General features: G+C 40.2%; 1 protein-coding gene across 1 annotated transcript in view; it reads right to left on the minus strand.

The window, feature by feature from the left end:
- LOC142243644 (pituitary adenylate cyclase-activating polypeptide type I receptor-like) overlaps nucleotides 1-25915 on the minus strand; it is a 275726-nt gene that overhangs the window by 41044 nt on the left and 208767 nt on the right. The window contains 7 exon segments of the mRNA XM_075315754.1: nucleotides 4495-4586; nucleotides 6428-6497; nucleotides 6782-6812; nucleotides 6815-6841; nucleotides 12733-12886; nucleotides 17303-17435; nucleotides 19706-19803. Coding sequence (XP_075171869.1) covers nucleotides 4495-4586; nucleotides 6428-6497; nucleotides 6782-6812; nucleotides 6815-6841; nucleotides 12733-12886; nucleotides 17303-17435; nucleotides 19706-19803 — 605 coding nt within the window.

Here is a 25915-nt window from a genome sequence, read left to right on the forward strand (position 1 = left end):
AAGGACAAACAGTAACAGGACACAGGACACAGCACAAGGGGACCTGAGCACCTAGCTCTAAAGACAAGCAAAAGGACACGTTGATCAGGCCCCGCCCACATGGAAAGGCAAGTCTCATATACCCAGCACAGCCCCATGTCATTACCTGCATCAGGTGTGCTGGGCCCATAAGACCAGGAGAGTGGGCGCGGCCTGGTCCTATACAGAACCATGAGGCCAATACTCAAAGTCAGACTCCTGAGACCAGGAGCAGGAGTCAGGGGAGCAGGAGCGGGAGCGGCAGCCATGACTGGTGGACACATGGAGTGGATCAGTGGGTAAGGAGTGGTGCTGGGACACTGGGAGCGTGACACATCTCCTGTATATAATTATATATGTACAGCCGGTATAACCTGGGCATCTCCTGTATATAATTATATATGTACAGCCGGTATAACCTGGGCATCTCCTGTATATAATTATATATGTACAGCCGGTATAACCTGGGCATCTCCTGTATATAATTATATATGTACAGCCGGTATAACCTGGGCATCTCCTGTATATAATTATACATGTACAGCCGGTATAACCTGGGCATCTCCTGTATATAATTATATATGTACAGCCGGTATAACCTGGGCATCTCCTGTATATAATTATATATGTACATCTGGTATAACCTGGGCATCTCCTGTATATAGTTATATATGTACAGCTGGTATAACCTGGGCATCTCCTGTATATAGTTATATATGTACAGCTGGTATAACCTGGGCATCTCCTGTATATAATTATACATGTACATCTGGTATAACCTGGGTATCTCCTGTATATAATTATATATGTACAGCTGGTATAACCTGGACATCTCCTGTATATAATTATATATGTACATCTGGTATAACCTGGGCATCTCCTGTATATAATTATACATGTACAGCTGGTATAACCTGGGCATCTTCTGTATATAATTATATATGTACAGCTGGTATAACCTGGGCATCTTCTGCATATAATTATATATGTACATCTGGTATAACCTGGGCATCTCCTGTATATAATTATACATGTACAGCTGGTATAACCTGGGCATCTCCTGTATATAATTATACATGTACAGCTGGTATAACCTGGGCATCTTCTGTATATAATTATATATGTACAGCTGGTATAACCTGGGCATCTCCTGTATATAATTATATATGTACATCTGGTATAACCTGGGCATCTCCTGTATATAATTATACATGTACAGCTGGTATAACCTGGGCATCTCCTGTATATAATTAGATATGTACAGCCGGTATAACCTGGGCATCTCCTGTATATAATTATATATGTACAGCCGGTATAACCCGGGCATCTCCTGTATATAATTATACATGTACAGCTGGTATAACCTGGGCATCTTCTGTATATAATTATATATGTACAGCTGGTATAACCTGGGCATCTCCTGTATATAATTATATATGTACATCTGGTATAACCTGGGCATCTCCTGTATATAGTTATATATGTACAGCTGGTATAACCTGGGCATCTTCTGTATATAATTATATATGTACAGCTGGTATAACCTGGGCATCTCCTGTATATAATTATATATGTACAGCCGGTATAACCTGGGCATCTCCTGTATATAATTATATATGTACATCTGGTATAACCTGGGCATCTCCTGTATATAATTATATATGTACAGCTGGTATAACCTGGGCATCTCCTGTATATAGTTATATATGTACAGCTGGTATAACCTGGGCATCTCCTGTATATAATTATATATGTACAGCCGGTATAACCTGGGCATCTCCTGTATATAATTATATATGTACAGCTGGTATAACCTGGGCATCTTCTGTATATAATTATATATGTACAGCCGGTATAACCTGGGCATCTCCTGTATATAATTATATATGTACAGCCGGTATAACCTGGGCATCTTCTGTATATAATTATATATGTACAGCCGGTATAACCTGGGCATCTCCTGTATATAATTATATATGTACAGCCGGTATAACCTGGGCATCTCCTGTATATAATTATATATGTACAGCCGGTATAACCTGGGCATCTCCTGTATATAATTATATATGTACAGCCGGTATAACCTGGGCATCTCCTGTATATAATTATATATGTACAGCCGGTATAACCTGGGCATCTCCTGTATATAATTATATATGTACAGCTGGTATAACCTGGGCATCTCCTGTATATAATTATATATGTACAGCCGGTATAACCTGGACATCTCCTGTATATAATTATATATGTACAGCCGGTATAACCTGGACATCTCCTGTATATAATTATATATGTACAGCCAGTATAACCTGGACATCTCCTGTATATAATTATATATGTACAGCCGGTATAACCTGGGCATCTCCTGTATATAGTTATATATGTACAGCCGGTATAACCTGGGCATCTCCTGTATATAGTTATATATGTACAGCCGGTATAACCTGGGCATCTCCTGTATATAATTATATATGTACAGCCGGTATAACCTGGGCATCTCCTGTATATAATTATATATGTACATCTGGTATAACCCGGGCATCTCCTGTATATAATTATATATGTACAGCCGGTATAACCTGGGCATCTCCTGTATATAATTATATATGTACATCTGGTATAACCTGGGCATCTCCTGTATATAATTATATATGTACATCTGGTATAACCTGGGCATCTCCTGTATATAATTATATATGTACATCTGGTATAACCTGGGCATCTTCTGTATATAGTTATATATGTACAGCTGGTATAACCTGGGCATCTCCTGTATATAGTTATATATGTACAGCCGGTATAACCTGGGCATCTCCTGTATATAATTATATATGTACAGCCGGTATAACCTGGGTATTATATATGTACAGCTGCTATAACCTGGGCATCTCCTGTATATAATTATATATGTACAGCTGGTATAACCTGGGCATCTCCTGTATATAATTATATATGTACATCTGGTATAACCTGGGCATCTTCTGTATATAGTTATATATGTACAGCTGGTATAACCTGGGCATCTTCTGTATATAGTTATATATGTACAGCTGGTATAACCTGGGCATCTTCTGTATATAGTTATATATGTACAGCTGGTATAACCTGGGCATCTTCTGTATATAGTTATATATGTACAGCCGGTATAACCTGGGTATCTCCTGTATATAATTATATATGTACAGCCGGTATAACCTGGGCATCTCCTGTATATAGTTATATATGTACAGCCGGTATAACCTGGGCATCTCCTGTATATAGTTATATATGTACAGCCGGTATAACCTGGGCATCTCTTGTATATAATTATATATGTACATCTGGTATAACCTGGGCATCTCCTGTATATAATTATATATGTACAGCTGGTATAACCTGGGCATCTCCTGTATATAGTTATATATGTACAGCCGGTATAACCTGGGCATCTCCTGTATATAGTTATATATGTACAGCCGGTATAACCTGGGTATCTCCTGTATATAATTATATATGTACAGCCGGTATAACCTGGGCATCTCCTGTATATAGTTATATATGTACAGCCGGTATAACCTGGGCATCTCCTGTATATAATTATATATGTACAGCCGGTATAACCTGGGCATCTCCTGTATATAATTATATATGTACAGCCGGTATAACCTGGACATCTCCTGTATATAATTATATATGTACAGCCGGTATAACCTGGGTATCTCCTGTATATAATTATATATGTACAGCCGGTATAACCTGGGCATCTCCTGTATATAATTATATATGTACATCTGGTATAACCTGGGCATCTTCTGTATATAGTTATATATGTACAGCTGGTATAACCTGGGCATCTTCTGTATATAGTTATATATGTACAGCCGGTATAACCTGGGCATCTTCTGTATATAGTTATATATGTACAGCCGGTATAACCTGGGCATCTTCTGTATATAATTATATATGTACAGCCGGTATAACCTGGGCATCTTCTGTATATAATTATATATGTACAGCTGGTATAACCTGGGCATCTCCTGTATATAGTTATATATGTACAGCCGGTATAACCTGGGCATCTCCTGTATATAATTATATATGTACAGCCGGTATAACCTGGGCATCTCCTGTATATAGTTATATATGTACAGCCGGTATAACCTGGGCATCTCCTGTATATAGTTATATATGTACAGCTGGTATAACCTGGGCATTCTCCTGTATATAGTTATATATGTACAGCTGGCAGATTGTCTGTAGAGTATCTGGTTTCGGGCCAGCACATGAGCTCTAGGCCGTTGTACTTACAGGTACTGTATATACTGGTGTACTTACAGGTACTGTATATACTGGTGTACTTACAGGTACTGTATATACTGGTGTACTTACAGGTACTGTATATACTGGTGTACTTACAGGTACTGTATATATTGGTGTACTTACAGGTACTGTATATACTGGTGTACTTACAGGTACTGTATATACTGGTGTACTTACAGGTATATACTGGACTCGTTGCCGCCGATGTCGGGGGATTGAAGCTTCTGCACCAATATGATGATTATTCCCACAAACAGCACAAAGTTGATCTGTTGGACAAAGCGAGAATTGGATTCTGGACACAATATTGGATTCTGCACATTTCTCAGAAACAAATTATCACATTCTCACGACTGCGAGGAGAAAGTGAGATGGAGGTCAGCGAGCGCGGAGAACAAGAATTTACTGCTTTTTTTTTTTTTGCAGAGGTGTGACAGTGCAATTATGTAGTTTCGATGTGGACACAGCTGAGAACTGCAGAGCTGCAATCCTTAATTCTTCCTTTTAATGCAATATAACACTGACTCATTCGCCTCAGTGTAAAGTGCGCTGGGGCAGGATGCGCCTGACTGATCAACCCATGCGGCATCTACGTGTATAAACAGCAGTGTAAGGGGCAGATACCGGCTGTATAACACAGCCAGCACCCAGCGTGTAAAGAACGAGCTCAGCTCCTGAGTCCGCTCCATACAGCTGCACCTGAAGTGTGATTTAATAAGTAATACATTTATCACATCTCTGCCATCCATGCTCCAGAACATCAGACTTCTGTGGAATTAATCTAGCTACACTCACAGTGGGCAGTTCTTCCTCATTAGCATTCTGCCAGCACCATGGGTGCTGGAACAGCCGTCCAATTGTTATTTTATGGTTATTATTCCTGTCATGAGTGAATTGTCCCTTGACTCGTTTACTTGTTTTTAAGCACCCACCGTGTAAGGAACGAGCTCAGCTCCTGAGCCCGCTCCACACAACTGCACCTACAGTACGGGTTTAATAACAACTGCACCTACAGTACGGGTTTAATAAGTAATACATTTATCGCATCTCCGGCCATCCATGCTGCAGAACATCAAATTTCTAGGGAATTAATCTAGCTACATTCACAGGGGGCAGTTATTTTTCATTAGCATTCTGCCAGCACTAGATGTGCCGGAATATCCATCAAATTTATTATTTTATGGTTACTTATTTCTGTCATGAGTGACTTGTCCCTTGACTCTTTTACTTATTATTTTCCAGCACTCACCGTGTAAGAAACAAGCTCAGCTCCTGAGCCCGTTCCACACAACTGCACCTCAAGCAAGGGTTTAACAAGATTTCATAAATGTATTGCATCTCCAGACATAATAAATTTGTGCATTTCCAGACATCCATGCTCCAAAAAACCACACTTTTGGTAAATTAATCTAGATACATTCACAGTGGGCAGTTCTTTTTCATTAGCATTCTGCCACCACTATAAGTGCCGGAACATCCGTCCAATTGTTATTTTATGGTTAGTTATTTCTGATATGACAGAATTGTTCCTTGACTTTGTTTACTTGTTTTTCAGCACCAACTATGTAAGGAACGAGCTCAGCTCCTGAGGCCGCTCCACGCAACTGCACCTACAGTACGGGTTTAATACGTAATACATTTATCGCATCTCCAACCATCCATGCTCCAGAACATCAAATTTCTGGGGAATTAATCTCGCTACACTCACACCCTTTATTTGCAGAATTTTTACTTAGGAGTTTCTTCTCTCCCTTTCCATCCTTTCGTTAGCATTCTGCCAGCACTAGAGGTGCCGGAACATCCATCCAATCGTTATTTTATGGTTAGTTATTTCTGCCATGAGTAAATTGTCCATGACTTTTATACTTCTTTTCTTAGTCTTCTTCCAGCTGACAGCTGTGATATTTTTTCTTATTTCTTGATGATCAGAGAAATTGGATTTCTGGTCACTTCAATGGTCAATGTTTTTCTCTTTTATCCCTTTGGAAATTTCTTTAATGATGGAGTGTATTAGTATAAAAAATGATCTCAGTACTACAAAAATATCCAACAATATGCAGGTAAAACATGAACATTTAAATATTTTGTCATTTACCTAAATTTCACTCACCATAATGGAGCCGATGACTGGACCTTTAATCACCCACCAAAGAGCCACGTTATTATTCATCTCCCAGCAGCTAAAATAATAATAATAATAATATAAAACATTTGTTTCTTCCATCATTTTCCAAGTGATCAATAATTCACAAAAACAGCACAATGCCAAGCAGCTGCTGCTAAAGCCAGACAGATAATATAGCGCACTATGGCTGCGCTCACATATCATGGACACAGCGGGTGCTGGTTGTGTTATACGGGTGGGACCTCCACCACGCGGCCTCCTATCCCCAAATTCCACCCCCAATACTCAGCCTTATACCACAAGGGTAAGGCTGCAGTTACTGCACACGGCTCATACATACCCTGATCGTCAAAATGAAGTCTTAAGACGGCCATATGGTCACACAGATCAGTGGGGTGCCTGAAGGAGAAGAAAAGCGGTCAGTGACCATTACAGGTGGCAGCAGCGTCTGTCTGTGTAGATGCTCGTCCCCCAATAAAAATGACCCCCTTATTGTAGGCATCTGATCTGCCAGTCATGGGAAATCTAGAATAGATGTTATATGTAAATCCTGCTGGAAGTGCACTGGGGGCGTGTCCATGCACCTGGACGGCTTCATCAAGAGCACAGACACGCCCCCAGTGCACAGACCACGCCCCCAGTGCACAGACACGCCCCCAGTGCACAGACATGCCCCCAGTGCACAGACATGCCCCCAGTGCACAGACACGCCCCCAGTGCACAGACACGCCCCCAGTGCACAGACACGCCCCCAGTGCACAGACACGCCTCCAGTGAACAGACACGCCCGCAGTACACAGACACGCCCCCAGTGCACAGACACGCCCCAGTAAACAGACACGCCCCAGTGCACATACACGCCCCCAGTGCACAGACATGCCCCCAGTGCACAGATGACCCCAGTGCACAGACACGCCTCACAGTGCACAGACACGCCCACAGTGCACAGACACGCCCACAGTGCACAGACACGCCCACAGTGCACAGACACGCCCCCAGTGCACAGATGCCCACAGTGCACAGACACGCCCACAGTGCACAGACACGCCCACAGTGCACAGACACGCCCCCAGTGCACAGACACGCCCCCCAGTGCACAGACACGCCCCCAGTGCACAGACACGCCCCCAGTGCATAGACACGCCCCCAGTACACAGACACGCCCCCAGTACACAAGACACGCCCCCAGTGCACTTACACACCCCCAATGAACAGACATGTCCCCAGTGGAGTTCCAGCAGGATTTATATGTATCATCTACACTAGATTTCTCATCACTGGCAGATCAGATGCCTACAAGAAGGGGGGCATTTTTTTGGTGGACGATCACATACACTACAATGTGTACTGTACCTCATGTTTTATCAGAAACACATCACAGCTCAGCAGACAGTATCACACAGGACAGGATTAGATACACAGCTCAGCAGACAGTATCACACAGGAGAGGATTAGATACACAGCTCAGCAGACAGTATCACACAGGAGAGGATTAGATACACAGATGAGCAGACAGTATCACACAGGATAGGATTAGATACACGGCTCAGCAGACAGTATCACACAGGATAGGATTAGATACACAGCTCAGCAGACATTATCACACAGAATAGGATTAGATACACAGATGAGCAGACAGTATCACACAGGATAGGATTAGATACACGGCTCAGCAGACAGTATCACACAGGATAGGATTAGATACACAGCTCAGCAGACAGTATCACACAGAATAGGATTAGATACACAGCTCAGCAGACATTATCACACAGAATAGGATTAGATACACAGATGAGCAGACAGTATCACACAGAATAGGATTAGATACACAGCTCCGCAGACAGTATCACACAGGAGAGGATTAGATACACAGATCAGCAGACAGTATCACACAGGACAGGATTAGATACATGGCTCAGCAGACAGTATCACACAGAATAGGATAAGATACACAGCTCAGCAGACAGTATCACACAGGATAGGATTAGGGGTGCTTCACACACAGCGAGCTCGCTGCCGAGATCGCTGCTGAGTCACGCTTTTTGTGACGCAGCAGTGACCTCATTAGCGATCTCGCTGTGTGTGACCACTGAGCAGCGATCTGGCCCCTGCTGCGAGATCGCTGCTCGTTACACACAGACCTGGTTCGTTTTCTTCAAAGCCGCTCTCCTGCTGTGACACACAGATCGCTGTGTGTGACAGCAAGAGAGCGACAAATGAAGCGAGCAGGGAGCAGGAGCCGGCGTCTGACAGCTGAGGTAAGCTGTATCCAAGATAAACATCGGGTAACCAAGGTGGTTACCCGATATTTACCTTAGTTACGAGCCTCTGCAGCTCTCACGCTGCCAGTGCCGGCTCCGGCTCTCTACACATGTAGCTGCTGTACACATCGGGTTAATTAACCCGATGTGTACAGCAGCTAGGAGAGCAAGGAGCCAGCGCTAAGCAGTGTGCGCGGCTCCCTGCTCTCTGCACATGTAGCTGCATTACACATCGGGTTAATTAACCCGATGTGTACTGTAGCTAGGAGAGCAAGGAGCCAGCGCTCAGTGTGCGCGGCTCCCTGCTCCCTGCTCACACTGGTAACTAATGTAAACATCGGGTAACCATACCCGATGTTTACCTTAGTTACCAGTCTCCGCAGCTTCCAGACGGCGGCTCCGTGCAAGCGCAGCGTCGCTTGCTCGTCGCTGCTGGCTGGGGCTGTTCACTGGTCGCTGGTGAGATCTGCCTGTTTGACAGCTCACCAGCGACCATGTAGCGATGCAGCAGCGATCCTGACCAGGTCAGATCGCTGGTCGGATAGCTGCTGCATCGCTAAGTGTGAAGGTACCCTTAGATACACAGCTCAGCAGACAGTATCACACAGGAGAGGATTAGATACACAGCTCAGCAGACAGTATCACACAGGATAGGATTAGATACACAGCTCAGCAGACAGTATCACACAGGATGGGATTAGATACACAGCTCAGCAGACAGTATCACACAGAATAGGATTAGATACACAGCTCAGCAGACAGTATCACACAGGAGAGGATTAGATACACAGCTCAGCAGACAGTATCACACAGGAGAGGATTAGATACACAGCTCAGCAGACAGTATCACACAGGATAGGATTAGATACACAGCTCAGCAGACAGTATCACACAGGATGGGATTAGATACACAGCTCAGCAGACAGTATCACACAGAATAGGATTAGATACACAGCTCAGCAGACAGTATCACACAGGAGAGGATTAGATACACAGCTCAGCAGACAGTATCACACAGGATAGGATTAGATACACAGCTCAGCAGACAGTATCACACAGGATGGGATTAGATACACAGCTCAGCAGACAGTATCACACAGAATAGGATTAGATACACAGCTCAGCAGACAGTATCACACAGGAGAGGATTAGATACACAGCTCAGCAGACGGTATCACACAGAATAGGATTAGATACACAGCTCAGCAGACAGTATCACACAGGATAGGATTAGATACACAGCTCAGCAGACAGTATCACACAGGATATAATTAGATACACAGCTCAGCAGACAGTATCACACAGGATAGGATTAGATACACCGCTCAGCAGACAGTATCACACAGGAGAGGATTAGATACACAGCTCAGCAGACAGTATCACACAGGATATAATTAGATACACAGCTCAGCAGACAGTATCACACAGGATAGGATTAGATACACCGCTCAGCAGACAGTATCACACAGGATAGGATTAGATACACAGCTCAGCAGACAGTATCACACAGGATAGGATTAGATACACGGCTCAGCAGACAGTATCACACAGGATAGGATTAGATACACAGCTCAGCAGACAGTATCACACAGGATAGGATCAGATACACAGCTCAGCAGACAGTATCACACAGGATAGGATTAGATATACAGCTCAGCAGACAGTATCACACAGGATAGGATTAGATACACAGCTCAGCAGACAGTATCACACAGGATAGGATGCACAGCTCAGCAGACAGTATCACACAGAATAGGATTAGATACATAGCTCAGCAGACAGTATCACACAGGATAGGATTAGATACACAGCTCAGCAGACAGTATCACACAGGAGAGGATTAGATACATAGCTCAGCAGACAGTATCACACAGGATAAGATTAGATATACAGCTCAGCAGACAGTATCACACAGAATAGGATTAGATACATAGCTCAGCAGACAGTATCACACAGGATAAGATTAGATACACAGTTCAGCAGACAGTATCACACAGGATAGGATTAGATACACAGCTCAGCAGACGGTATCACACAGGAGAGGATTAGATACACAGCTCAGCAGACAATATCACACAGGAGAGGATTAGATACACAGCTCAGCAGACAGTATCCCACAGGAGAGGATTAGATACACAGCTCAGCAGACAGTATCACACAGGATAGGATTAGATACACAGCTCAGCAGACATTATCACACAGAATAGGATTAGATACACAGATGAGCAGACAGTATCATACAGGAGAGAATTAGATACACGGCTCAGCAGACAGTATCACACAGGAGAGGATTAGATACACAGCTCAGCAGACTGTATCACACAGAATAGGATTAGATACACAGCTCAGCAGACAGTATCACACAGGAGAGGATTAGATACACAGCTCAGCAGACAGTATCACACAGGAGAGGATTAGATACACAGCTCAGCAGACAGTATCACACAGGAGAGGAATAGATACACAGCTCAGCAGACAGTATCACATAGGATAGGATTAGATATACAGCTCAGCAGACAGTATCACACAGGAGAGGATTAGATACACGGCTCAGCAGACAGTATCACACAGAATAGGATTAGATACACAGCTCAGCAGACAGTATCACACAGGAGAGGATTAGATACACAGCTCAGCAGACAGTATCACACAGGAGAGGATTAGATACACAGCTCAGCAGACAGTATCACACAGGATTGGAATAGAAACACAGCTCAGCAGACAGAATCACACAGGATAGGATTAGATACACAGCTCAGCAGACAGTATCACACAGGATAGGATTAGATACACAGATCAGTAGACAGTATCACACAGGATAGGATTAGATACAAAGCTCAGCAGACAGGGCCACACAGGAGAGGATTAGATACACAGATCAGCAGTCAGTATCACACAGGAGAGGATTAGATACACAGCTCAGCAGACAGTATCACACAGGAGAGGATTAGATACACAGATCAGCAGACAGTATCACACAGGCGAGGATTAGATACACAGCTCAGCAGACAGTATCACACAGGAGAGGATTAGATACACAGATCAGCAGACAGTATCACACAGGAGAGGATTAGATACACAGCTCAGCAGACAGTATCACACAGGAGAGGATTAGCTACACAGATCAGCAGACAGTATCACACAGGAGAGGATTAGATACACAGCTCAGCAGACAGTATCACACAGGAGAGGATTAGATACACAGATCAGCAGACAGTATCACACAGGAGAGGATTAGATACACAGATCAGCAGACAGTATCACACAGGAGAGGATTAGATACACAGATCAGCAGACAGTATCACACAGGAGAGGATTAGATACACGGCTCAGCAGACAGTATCACACAGGAGAGGATTAGATACTTGGCTCAGGTGACTGTATTAGAAATAAGGGGCTTAGATGTACTGATCATAGTGACGCTGCTCCGGCTGTGACCGGTGCGGTGTCTGTATATATATTGTATATTGCTTGTTCCCGGGGGACGGTGACTACAGAATATGTGATATTTGATGAGAGGATTCACTTTATACCTGAAGCTCAAGAACGCAGAAAAAAACGAGATAAAAGCAGAACGCGGCCGATGATGAAAACCTCGAAGATGAATCAGAATTCCAAGAATCCGACGCCGGCGTCACCGACGATTCCTTTGAAGTGTAAAACGGAAACCAAAGCCGAGGTCCTGAATAAATTGTCCCGGACAGGATCCGCTCCTCTGATATCAAGCTTGTAATTAAAATGCAAATAAATATCGTACAGCGGCGGCTCGACCGGACGCACCGCGCCGCACCGTGAATTATTAAACGCTGCGCTCAGACTCTGAACATGGGCAGAAGCGCTGGATAAATATTTCATCAGCGACCCACAACCCTGCGCCACTTTTTTCTTAGGATGATGGCGTCGTGTCATTAATGGGGCCGCATAGATTGCTCATCACTAGTGGTGAGTATGGGGTTAATCTTATATCATATAGAACATATCCCCCGCTTTTATGGTTGTTTTAGCATCACATGTGTGGAGGACACATACCCCATCCAATGATCGTGTACCAATAGAAATATCTTCTCTCCGGGAAAAAAGTTTCCACCAGAAGCGTAAAGAGGTAGAGTCCTTCTATAAAGAGCCAGAAATAATTGGACATGACACAGTAGTGAAAAAACACCATCACGGCTTTACACTCCACCTGGAAAAAGAAAAAAAAAGAGAAAACGGAGTTAATTCTGTTGATCTGAACAGATTTGTGCATAAAAACTGAAATCTGAGCTCCTCGGGGGCGGGGCTAACCAATAAAACAAGTTATAGCTGCAGACAAGATGAGCATGCTAGGATTTGTAGTTCTGCAACAACTGACAACCACTGAGCTAAAAGCAACATGGGTCACCACTAAATCCAAAACGTTTCCCACTTCTTTCACTCTGAAATCTTCTGTACGTAAAAGATGGTAACAGCAAAATGTAACATTTTCTAAGGAAATGTATCCAGAGGATGGAAATAATTAATGCATGAAATCCATTAGGGAGAAGGAACTTTCCTCTGCTCGCACGTCTCCAACTTTACACGCTTATCACTTATCATCTACAAGTCTGAACTGATTTCTCACGTGTCCCTGGATAGCACCATCATTTCCATACACATGAAAACATCGCTATCCTCTTAGAAGAAATGCACTTAATATGAATTCTGGTCCAATTAACATGGTCCACAGAGTGCAAATGTAAAAAATGTAAAATCCTACATCTTTACTGGGTGGTGGCTGTTAACAGTGAGCTCCCCCTAGTGCTGGATGTATAAATCTGTATGTAGTGAGCTCCCTCTAGTGGTGGCTGTATAAATCTGTATGTAGTGAGCTCCCCCTAGTGCTGGATGTATAAATCTGTATGTAGTGAGCTCCCTCTAGTGGTGGCTGTATAAATCTGTATGTAGTGAGCTCCCCCTAGTGGTAGCTGTATAAATCTGTATGTAGTGAGCTCCCTCTAGTGCTGACTGTATAAATCTGTATGTAGTGAGCTCCCTCTAGTGCTGGATGTATAAATCTGTATGTAGTGAGCTCCCTCTAGTGGTGGCTGTATAAATCTGTATGTAGTGAGCTCCCCCTAGTGCTGGATGTATAAATCTGTATGTAGTGAGCTCCCTCTAGTGGTGGCTGTATAAATCTGTATGTAGTGAGCTCCCTCTAGTGGTGGCTGTATAAATCTGTATGTAGTGAGCTCCCCCAAGTGGTGGATGTATAAATCTGTATGTAGTGAGCTTCCTCTAGTGGTGGCTGTATAAATCTGTATGTAGTGAGCTCCTTCTAGTGGTGGCTGTATAAATCTGTATGTAGTGAGCTCCTTCTAGTGGTGGCTGTATAAATCTGTATGTAGTGAGCTCCCCCAAGTGGTGGCTGTATAAATCTGTATGTAGTGAGCTCCCCCTAGTGGTGGCTGTATAAATCTGTATGTAGTGAGCTCCCTCTAGTGGTGGCTGTATAAATCTGTATGTAGTGAGCTCCCCCTAGTGGTGACTGTATAAATCTGTATGTAGTGAGTTCCCTCTAGTGGTGGCTGAATAAATCTGTATGTAGTGAGCTCCCTCTAGTGGTGACTGTATAAATCTGTATGTAGTGAGTTCCCTCTAGTGGTGGCTGAATAAATCTGTATGTAGTGAGCTCCCTCTAGTGGTGGATGTATAAATCTGTATGTAGTGAGCTCCCTCTAGTGGTGGCTGTATAAATCTGTATGTAGTGAGCTCCCTCTAGTGGTGGATGTATAAATCTGTATGTAGTGAGCTCCCCCTAGTGGTGGCTGTATAAATCTGTATGCAGTGAGCTCCCTCTAGTGGTGGCTGTATAATCTGTATGTAGTGAGCTCCCCCTAGTGGTGGCTGTATAAATCTATATGTAGTGAGCTCCCTCTAGTGGTCACTGTATAAATCTGTATGTAGTGAGCTCCCTCTAGTGGTGGATGTATAAATCTGTATGTAGTGAGCTCTCTCTAGTGGTGACTGTATAATCTGTATGTAGTTAGCTGCCCCTAGTGGTGGCTGTATACATCTGTATGTAGTGAGCTCCCTCTAGTGGTGGCTGTATAAATCTGTATGTAGTGAGCTCCCTCTAGTGGTGGATGTATAAATCTGTATGTAGTGAGCTCCCTCTAGTGGTGGATGTATAAATCTGTATGTAGTGAGCTCCCCCTAGTGTTGGCTGTATAAATCTGTATGTAGTGAGCTCCCTCTAGTGGTGACTGTATAATCTGTATGTAGTGAGCTCCCCCTAGTGGTGGCTGTATAAATCTGTATGTAGTGAGCTCCCTCTAGTGGTGGCTGTATAAATCTGTATGTAGTGAGCTCCCTCTAGTGGTGGATGTATAAATCTGTATGTAGTGAGCTCCCCCTAGTGGTGGCTGTATAAATCTGTATGTAGTGAGCTCCCTCTAGTGGTGGCTGTATAAATCTGTATGTAGTGAGCTCCCTCTAGTGGTGGATGTATAAATCTGTATGTAGTGAGCTCCCTCTAGTGGTGGATGTATAAATCTGTATGTAGTGAGCTCCCCCTAGTGTTGGCTGTATAAATCTGTATGTAGTGAGCTCCCTCTAGTGGTGACTGTATAATCTGTATGTAGTGAGCTCCCCCTAGTGGTGGCTGTATAAATCTGTATGTAGTGAGCTCCCTCTAGTGGTGGCTGTATATATCTGTATGTAGTGAGCTCCCTCTAGTGGTGGCTGTATAAATCTGTATGTAGTGAGCTCCCCCTAGTGGTGGCTGTATAAATCTGTATGTAGTGAGCTCCCTCTAGTGGTGGCTGTATAAATCTGTATGTAGTGAGCTCCCTCTAGTGGTGGCTGTATAAATCTGTATGTAGTGAGCTCCCTCTAGTGGTGGCTGTATAAATCTGTATGTAGTGAGCTCCCTCTAGTGGTGGCTGTATAAATCTGTATGTAGTGAGCTCCCTCTAGTGGTGGCTGTATATATCTGTATGTAGTGAGCTCCCTCTAGTGGTGGCTGTATAAATCTGTATGTAGTGAGCTCCCTCTAGTGGTGGCTGTATAAATCTGTATGTAGTGAGCTCCCTCTAGTAGTGGCTGTATAAATCGGTATATTGTGAGCTCCCTCTAGTGGTGGCTGTATAAATCTGTATGTAGTGAGCTCCCTCTAGTGGTGGCTGTATAAATCTGTATATAGTGAGCTCCCTCTAGTGGTGGCTGTATAAATCTGTATGTAGTGAGCTCCCTCTAGTGGTGGCTGTATAAATCTGTATGTAGTGAGCTCCCTCTAGTGGTGGCTGTATAAATCTGTATGTAGTGAGCTCCCTCTAGTGGTGGCTGTATAAATCTGTATGTAGTGAGCTCCCTCTAGTGGTGGCTGTATAAATCTGTATGTAGTGAGCTCCCTCTAGTGGTGGCTGTATAAATCTGTATGTAGTGAGCTCCCTCTAGTGGTGGCTGTATAAATCTGTATGTAGTGAGCTCCCTCTAGTGGTGGCTGTATAAATCTGTATGTAGTGAGCTCCCTCTAGTGGTGGCTGTATAAATCTGTATGCAGTGAGCTCCCTCTAGTGGTGACTGTATAAATCTTTGCCGTGAGCTCCTCAAAGTAAAACAGAGCTTCAAATCCCATAAGGAATTCTGAAAATATTAAACTTAAATTATGCCTTCTTTAACCAGCCCTGGATCATCACCGTTATCCTCTTTGCCATCATCCTATGAGGACTAATTTTTTGAGGGGTGAGTTGAATTTTTGATGAAACCTTTTTGCGCAAATTGGAAGTTTTGAAAACTTTTGCTTGTTTGATTTATAAAGGGAAATTAATCATTCAGTCATTTGTTTATAGTCTTCATTGTAGTGGATACATGAAATGGCATTTTTTAGGCCCACAGCCTCATTATGTGCCTTTTTTATGCAATCCAGAAATGCAGAATTTTTTTTTTTTACCCTTTTGGGCATGTTCACACAGCGTTTTCTTTACATTTTTTAAAGCAGATTCTGCAATAAAATCCACATGAAAAAATATCAAATCTGCTTCCATTCATTTGACTGAGAAAAACCTGTGCATTTTAGAAAAAAAGCCGTGTCTAATCTTTGGAGAGTTTTCTGCATGTAAATCATAATAAAAATTTATTTTTTTTCAATAGTTTTTATGGGTTTTTTTTATTAATTATTTTTTTCATGCAGTGGAAATATGCAAAAAAAAGTGCAAAAAAAAAATTATTTATTTTTTTCATGAAGTTTTTGCAGTGGAAATTTGCAAAAAAAAATTAAACCTCAAATTAGAATATTGAAAATGCATAATCACCAAGTTGAAAAAAAGCATAAAAAAACATACTAAAACAGTGTAAAAACACATGTAAAATGAATGAGGTCGACTACCCTCAAATATTGCATATACCGTATATACAGTTCATATCCACAGCTGAAATCATAATTCTGCTTGCTTAGGATTCATCCACACTGTGCTGCTGGATAGAAACATCACATGTCTCACTAAGTGTATAAATATCATGTGTTTTGTGTCCAGACTGTGAATTAATCAGCTCTCTCTTCCCCTCTCGCAGCCTCTCCCAGTATCCAGCCCCTCCTCCTTCCTGTGTATGCTTCTGATATGTATATATATATTGCACTCACGGTGGACACGTGGCAGTGGTTACTGTCCTGCTCGGCGTACAGAACCTCGTCTTTGATAAACACGGATATCGCTCTCAGGATGAACGACACGAACAGGTTCATGTGGATGAAGTTTCTGGTGCAGTGAAGTTTCCTAAACAGTAAAACAGAGAAACAAGTTCACAAATATTCCCCCGCTGATGTCTCCAATACACATTATGGCCAAAATATGCACAAAAAGTCCAAAAAACGAGTGAAGGGACCAATGTTTGTGAAAGAAAGTTATAAAAAAAGTAAAACTGACACAGTATTAAACAAATAATACCGCCAGATCGGCATTACTGCCATATAAATCACAACATCATACATTGCACTGCCATGTAGTATATTGTGTAATGCATCGTGTCATACATTGTCACATAGCTCTGCCACAGGGGAGTTTATTCTGGACATTATAGTATCGCCAAGGAGTCATGGAGTCATATAATACCATCATACAGTAACAATATATTAATGTTCCCCACTCCTTGGACAGCCTCTTCTTAATGCCCAGTTCCTCTTGAGAAAAATAACAAAACCTTATACATATCCCAGCCTCCTGTACTAGCGATGTTACAGCACACGAGCGCTGCAGCCAATGAGTGATTGGCTGCAGCAGTCTCGTGACCCTACAATGACATGTCATGTGATTGCTCCACTATAAGAGATGAGAATAGATTTCATTTTTCTATGCGGCACTGAATTTAATAAGATGGAATTGTCCTGTAGTGAAAACCCCTTAAATTCTATACAGTGATCATTTAGTTAATAATAATAATAATGCCATACAGTGACTTCCTAAAGTGCCCATACAATACTGCGATACAATAATAACCATACCACATAATGTTGCCGTACTTTACTAATAGCACCAAACCGTTCCCAAATAAGACTGCCATACAGGAATCATATAATGCGCTTACATAATACTGCCATACAGTGACCTCATAAAGTACCCACATAATACTGCCACACAGTGACCTCATAATGTGCCCAAATAATACTGCCATACAGTGACCTCATAAAGTACCCACATAATACTGCCATACAGTGACCTCATAAAGTACCCACATAATAATGCCACACAGTGACCTCATAATGTGCCTACATAATACTGCCATACAGTGACCTCATAAAGTACCCACATAATACTGCCACACAGTGACCTCATAATGTGCCTACATAATACTGCCATACAGTGACTTCATAAAGTACCCACATAATAGTGCCATACAGTGACCTCATAATGTGCCCACATAATACTGCCATACAGTGACCTCATAAAGTACCCACAAAATACTGCCATACAGTGACCTCATAATGTGCCCACTGCCCACATAATACTGCCATACAGTGACCTCATAAAGTACCCACATAATACTGCCATACAGTGACCTCATAATGTGCCCACATAATACTGCCATACAGTGACCTCATAAAGTACCCACATAATACTGCCATACAGTGACCTTATAAAGTACCCACATAATACTGCCATACAGTGACCTCATAAAGTACCCACATAATACTGCCATACAGTGACCTCATAAAGTACCCACATAATACTGCCATACAGTAACCTCAAAGTACCCACATAATACTGCCATACAGTGACCTCATAATGTGCCCACATAATACTGCCATGCCATACAGTGACCACTTAATGTGCCCACATAATACTGACACAGTGACCTCATAATACTCATAATGTATTTAGTCATTGTATGACAGTATACAGTATATTATCTTGCAGTCTATGGTGAGGACAGTATTGTATAACATTGTTTCACCATGTTACTGTATGACACTGTTCTTTTTTGCACTGTATAGCATGCATATTTTTGCACTACATGTCGGCATTATACTGTATCTTCTGTGTAAGGACCTGCAGATGATCAGGGGCCGGACTCTCGGATGCCGGTGCTGTAATCTCGTACCGGTGATTATCAGACATTATTTGTGCCGCTCTTTGTTTCTTGGTCCCTGGAGACAGACGCGTCCTCCGCACTCCATTAGTAAAATTGCCCAATTTCCCCCATTATCCCATTGTAAAAACACCGGAGTCCAAAACCCCGAACATCAGTGGGAGAAATCCACAGAGGGAGGAAATAATGAGCGGAGAGGAGTAAGAGCGCCCATTACTGGCAAAATGTACGAAAAGTGCGAGAAAGAGGGCGGCGAGCAGGGTCCGAAATACGGGGAATATACAGGATGGTGACATCACAGACCCGGCTGTGACCGCAGGGGGTCAGCCGAAATCAGGAGCGGAGAGGGACAACCTGTGAAAAGTCGGACGTCCCTTCTAAGCCTAAAACAATTTGTGTCTCTTTTTCATATCAGATCATTAAAGGAAAAAACATAAAGATGAAAAACACCGCAATCTACCTGAAGCGGCACAAGATCACCATAGCCGTGGTCAGAGCCACGAGGGACGTGCTGTACCCAACCGTGTACAAGGCCTTCACCGAGAGGAAGTAAGTGTCCTGCCGAGAGGAGCAAAGATAAGAACGAAATCAGTAATATACACAGCATTACCCCACCTACTCACATTATACATACGGGCAGTATTATAGCAGTTATATTCCTGTACAGAGGGGCAGTATTATAGTAGTTATATTCTTATACATAGGGGCAGTATTATAGTAGTCATATTCTTGTACATAGGGGCAGTATTATAGTATTATATTCTTGTACATACGGGCAGTATTATAGTAGTTATATTCTTGTACATAGAGGGCAGTATTATAGTAGTTATATTCTTGTACATAGGGGCAGTATTATAGTATTATATTCTTGTACATACGGGCAGTATTATAGTAGTTATATTCTTGTATATAGGGGGCAGTATTATAGTAGTTATATTCTTGTACATAGGGGCAGTATTATAGCAGTTATATTCTTGTACATAGGGAGCAGTATTATAGTAGTTATATTCTTGTACATAGGAGCAGTATTATAGCAGTTATATTCTTGTACATAGGGAGCAGTATTATAGTAGTTATATTCTTGTATATAGGGGCAGTATTATAGTAGTTATATTCTTGTATATAGGGGCAGTATTATAGTAGTTATATTCTTGTACATAGGGGCAGTATTATAGTAGTTATATTCTTGTACATAGGGAGCAGTATTATAGTAGTTATATTCTTGTACATAGGGAGCAGTATTATAGTAGTTATATTCTTGTACATAGGGGGCAATATTATAGTAGTTATATTCTTGTACATAGGGGCAGTATTATAGCAGTTATATTCCTGTACATAGGAGCAGTATTATAGTAGTTATATTCTTGTACATAGGAGCAGTATTATAGCAGTTATATTCTTGTACATAGGGAGCAGTATTATAGTAGTTATATTCTTGTATATAGGGGCAGTATTATAGTAGTTATATTCTTGTACATAGGGGCAGTATTATAGCAGTTATATTCTTGTACATAGGGAGCAGTATTATAGTAGTTATATTCTTGTACATAGGAGCAGTATTATAGTAGTTATATTCTTGTACATAGGAGCAGTATTATAGTAGTTATATTCTTGTACATAGGGGGCAGTATTATAGTAGCTATATTCTTGTACATAGGGGCAGTATTATAGCAGTTATATTCTTGTACATAGGGAGCAGTATTATAGTAGTTATATTCTTGTACATAGGAGCAGTATTATAGCAGTTATATTCTTGTACATAGGGAGCAGTATTATAGTAGTTATATTCTTGTATATAGGGGCAGTATTATAGTAGTTATATTCTTGTACATAGAGGGCAGTATTATAGTAGTTATATTCTTGTACATAGGGGCAGTATTATAGTAGTTATATTCTTGTATATAGGGGGCAGTATTATAGTAGTTATATTCTTGTACATAGGGGCAGTATTATAGCAGTTATATTCTTGTACATAGGGAGCAGTATTATAGTAGTTATATTCTTGTACATAGGAGCAGTATTATAGCAGTTATATTCTTGTACATAGGGAGCAGTATTATAGTAGTTATATTCTTGTATATAGGGGCAGTATTATAGTAGTTATATTCTTGTATATAGGGGCAGTATTATAGTAGTTATATTCTTGTACATAGGGGCAGTATTATAGTAGTTATATTCTTGTACATAGGGAGCAGTATTATAGTAGTTATATTCTTGTACATAGGGAGCAGTATTATAGTAGTTATATTCTTGTACATAGGAGCAGTATTATAGTAGTTATATTCTTGTACATAGGGGCAGTATTATAGCAGTTATATTCCTGTACATAGGAGCAGTATTATAGTAGTTATATTCTTGTACATAGGAGCAGTATTATAGCAGTTATATTCTTGTACATAGGGAGCAGTATTATAGTAGTTATATTCTTGTATATAGGGGCAGTATTATAGTAGTTATATTCTTGTACATAGGGGGCAGTATTATAGTAGCTATATTCTTGTACATAGGGGCAGTATTATAGCAGTTATATTCTTGTACATAGGGAGCAGTATTATAGTAGTTATATTCTTGTACATAGGAGCAGTATTATAGCAGTTATATTCTTGTACATAGGGAGCAGTATTATAGTAGTTATATTCTTGTATATAGGGGCAGTATTATAGTAGTTATATTCTTGTACATAGGGACAGTATTATAGCAGTTATATTCTTGTACATAGGAGCAGTATTATAGTAGTTATATTCTTGTACATAGGAGCAGTATTATAGTAGTTATATTCTTGTACATAGGAGCAGTATTATAGCAGTTATATTCTTGTACATAGGGGCAGTATTATAGTAGTTATATTCTTGTACATAGGGGGCAGTATTATAGTAGTTATATTCTTGTATATAGGGGCAGTATTATAGTAGTTATATTCTTGTACATAGGGACAGTATTATAGCAGTTATATTCTTGTACATAGGGGTAGTATTATAGTAGTTATATTCTTGTACATAGGGGGCAGTATTATAGTAGTTATATTCTTGTACATAGGGGCAGTATTATAGCAGTTATATTCTTGTACATAGGGGCAGTATTATAGTAGTTATATTCTTGTACATAGGGGCAGTATTATAGTAGTTATATTCTTGTACATAGGGGGCAGTATTATAGTAGTTATATTCTTGTACATAGGATTAGTATTATAGTAGTTATATTCTTCTACATAGGGGCAGTATTATAGCAGTTATATTCTTGTACATAGGGAGCAGTATTATAGTAGTTATATTCTTGTACATAGGAGCAGTATTATAGTAGTTATATTCTTGTACATAGGGGGCAGTATTATAGTAGCTATATTCTTGTACATAGGGGCAGTATTATAGCAGTTATATTCTTGTACATAGGGAGCAGTATTATAGTAGTTATATTCTTGTACATAGGAGCAGTATTATAGCAGTTATATTCTTGTACATAGGCAGCAGTATTATAGTAGTTATATTCTTGTATATAGGGGCAGTATTATAGTAGTTATATTCTTGTACATAGGGACAGTATTATAGCAGTTATATTCTTGTACATAGGAGCAGTATTATAGTAGTTATATTCTTGTACATAGGAGCAGTATTATAGTAGTTATATTCTTGTACATAGGAGCAGTATTATAGCAGTTATATTCTTGTACATAGGGGCAGTATTATAGTAGTTATATTCTTGTACATAGGGGGCAGTATTATAGTAGTTATATTCTTGTATATAGGGGCAGTATTATAGTAGTTATATTCTTGTACATAGGGACAGTATTATAGCAGTTATATTCTTGTACATAGGGGTAGTATTATAGTAGTTATATTCTTGTACATAGGGGGCAGTATTATAGTAGTTATATTCTTGTACATAGGGGCAGTATTATAGCAGTTATATTCTTGTACATAGGGGCAGTATTATAGTAGTTATATTCTTGTACATAGGGGCAGTATTATAGTAGTTATATTCTTGTACATAGGGGGCAGTATTATAGTAGTTATATTCTTGTACATAGGATTAGTATTATAGTAGTTATATTCTTCTACATAGGGGCAGTATTATAGTAGTTATATTCTTGTATATAGGGGCAGTATTATAGCAGTTATATTCTTGTACATAGGGGCAGTATTATAGTAGTTATATTCTTGTACATAGGGGGCAGTATTATAGTAGCTATATTCTTGTACATAGGGGCAGTATTATAGCAGTTATATTCTTGTACATAGGGGCAGTATTATAGTAGTTATATTCTTGTACATAGGGGGCAGTATTATAGTAGTTATATTCTTGTATATAGGGGCAGTATTATAGTAGTTATATTCTTGTACATAGGGACAGTATTATAGCAGTTATATTCTTGTACATAGGGGCAGTATTATAGTAGTTATATTCTTGTAGATAGGGACAGTATTATAGTAGATATATTCTTGTACATAGGAGCAGTATTATAGTAGTTATATTCTTGTACATAGGGGGCAGTATTATAGTAGTTATATTCTTGTACATAGGGGGCAGTATTATAGTAGTTATATTCTTGTACATAGGGGGCAGTATTATAGTAGTTATATTCTTGTACATAGGGGGCAGTATTATAGTAGTTATATTCTTGTATATAGGGGCAGTATTATAGTAGTTATATTCTTGTACATAGGGACAGTATTATAGTAGTTATATTCTTGTATATAGGGGCAGTATTATAGCAGTTATATTCTTGTACATAGGGGGCAGTATTATAGTAGTTATATTCTTGTACATAGGGGGCAGTATTATAGTAGTTATATTCTTGTACATAGGGGGCAGTATTATAGTAGTTATATTCTTGTATATAGGGGCAGTATTATAGCAGTTATATTCTTGTAGATAGGGGCAGTATTATAGTAGTTATATTCTTGTACATAGGGACAGTATTATAGTAGATATATTCTTGTACATAGGAGCAGTATTATAGTAGTTATATTCTTGTACATAGGGGCAGTATTATAGTAGTTATATTCTTGTACATAGGGACAGTATTATAGTAGATATATTCTTGTACATAGGGGCAGTATTATAGTAGTTATATTCTTGTACATAGGGGGCAGTATTATAGTAGCTATATTCTTGTACATAGGGGCAGTATTATAGTAGTTATATTCTTGTATATAGGGGACAGTATTATAGTAGTTATATTCTTGTACATAGGGGGCAGTATTATAGTAGTTATATTCTTGTATATAGGGGCAGTATTATAGTAGTTATATTCTTGTACATAGGGACAGTATTATAGCAGTTATATTCTTGTACATAGGGGCAGTATTATAGTAGTTATATTCTTGTACATAGGGACAGTATTATAGTAGATATATTCTTGTACATAGGGGCAGTATTATAGTAGTTATATTCTTGTACATAGGGGGCAGTATTATAGTAGCTATATTCTTGTACATAGGGGCAGTATTATAGTAGTTATATTCTTGTATATAGGGGACAGTATTATAGTAGTTATATTCTTGTACATAGGGGGCAGTATTATAGTAGTTATATTCTTGTATATAGGGGCAGTATTATAGTAGTTATATTCTTGTACATAGGGACAGTATTATAGCAGTTATATTCTTGTACATAGGGGCAGTATTATAGTAGTTATATTCTTGTATATAGGGGACAGTATTATAGCAGTTATATTCTTGTACATAGGGGGCAGTATTATAGTAGTTATATTCTTGTACATAGGGACAGTATTATAGCAGTTATATTCTTGTACATAGGGGCAGTATTATAGTAGTTATATTCTTGTATATAGGGGACAGTATTATAGCAGTTATATTCTTGTACATAGGGGACAGTATTATAGTAGTTATATTCTTGTATATAGGGGACAGTATTATAGTAGTTATATTCTTGTACATAGTGGCAGTATTATAGTAGTTATATTCTTGTACATAGCGGCAGTATTATAGTAGTTATATTCTTGTACATAGGAGCAGTATTATAGTAGTTATATTCTTGTACATAGGAGCAGTATTATAGCAGTTATATTCTTGTACATAGGGGACAGTATTATAGCAGTTATATTCTTGTACATAGGGGCAGTATTATAGTAGTTATATTCTTGTATATAGGGGACAGTATTATAGCAGTTATATTCTTGTACATGGGGGCAGTATTATAGTAGTTATATTCTTGTATATAGGGGCAGTATTATAGTAGTTATATTCTTGTACATAGGGGCAGTAATATAGTAGTTATATTCTTGTACATAGGAGCAGTATTATAGTAGTTATATTCTTGTACATAGGGGCAGTAATATAGTAGTTATATTCTTGTACATAGGGGGCAGTATTATAATAGTTATATTCTTGTATATAGGGGTAGTATTATAGTAGTTATATTCTTGTACATAGGGACAGTATTATAGTAGATATATTCTTGTACATAGGAGCAGTATTATACTGGTTTCATATACATTTTTACATTCCTTTCTTTTGGCAGATAGTTGCGGGTGCATGGATGATGATGGTGATGATGATGATGGTGATGATGATGATGTTGCTGTGATTTTCTTTCGGTTGTGGGCAGTAATATTTGACAACCTGTATTATTTCTGCACTTTTTCTGATGTTGTGTGATGTTTGCTCCTTTCCTTGGTGCTTGTGACTGACGGGCCATTAGCGCACAGATG

Source organism: Anomaloglossus baeobatrachus, chromosome 6, assembly GCF_048569485.1.
Source record: "Anomaloglossus baeobatrachus isolate aAnoBae1 chromosome 6, aAnoBae1.hap1, whole genome shotgun sequence".
NCBI classification, from domain to species: domain Eukaryota; kingdom Metazoa; phylum Chordata; class Amphibia; order Anura; family Aromobatidae; genus Anomaloglossus; species Anomaloglossus baeobatrachus.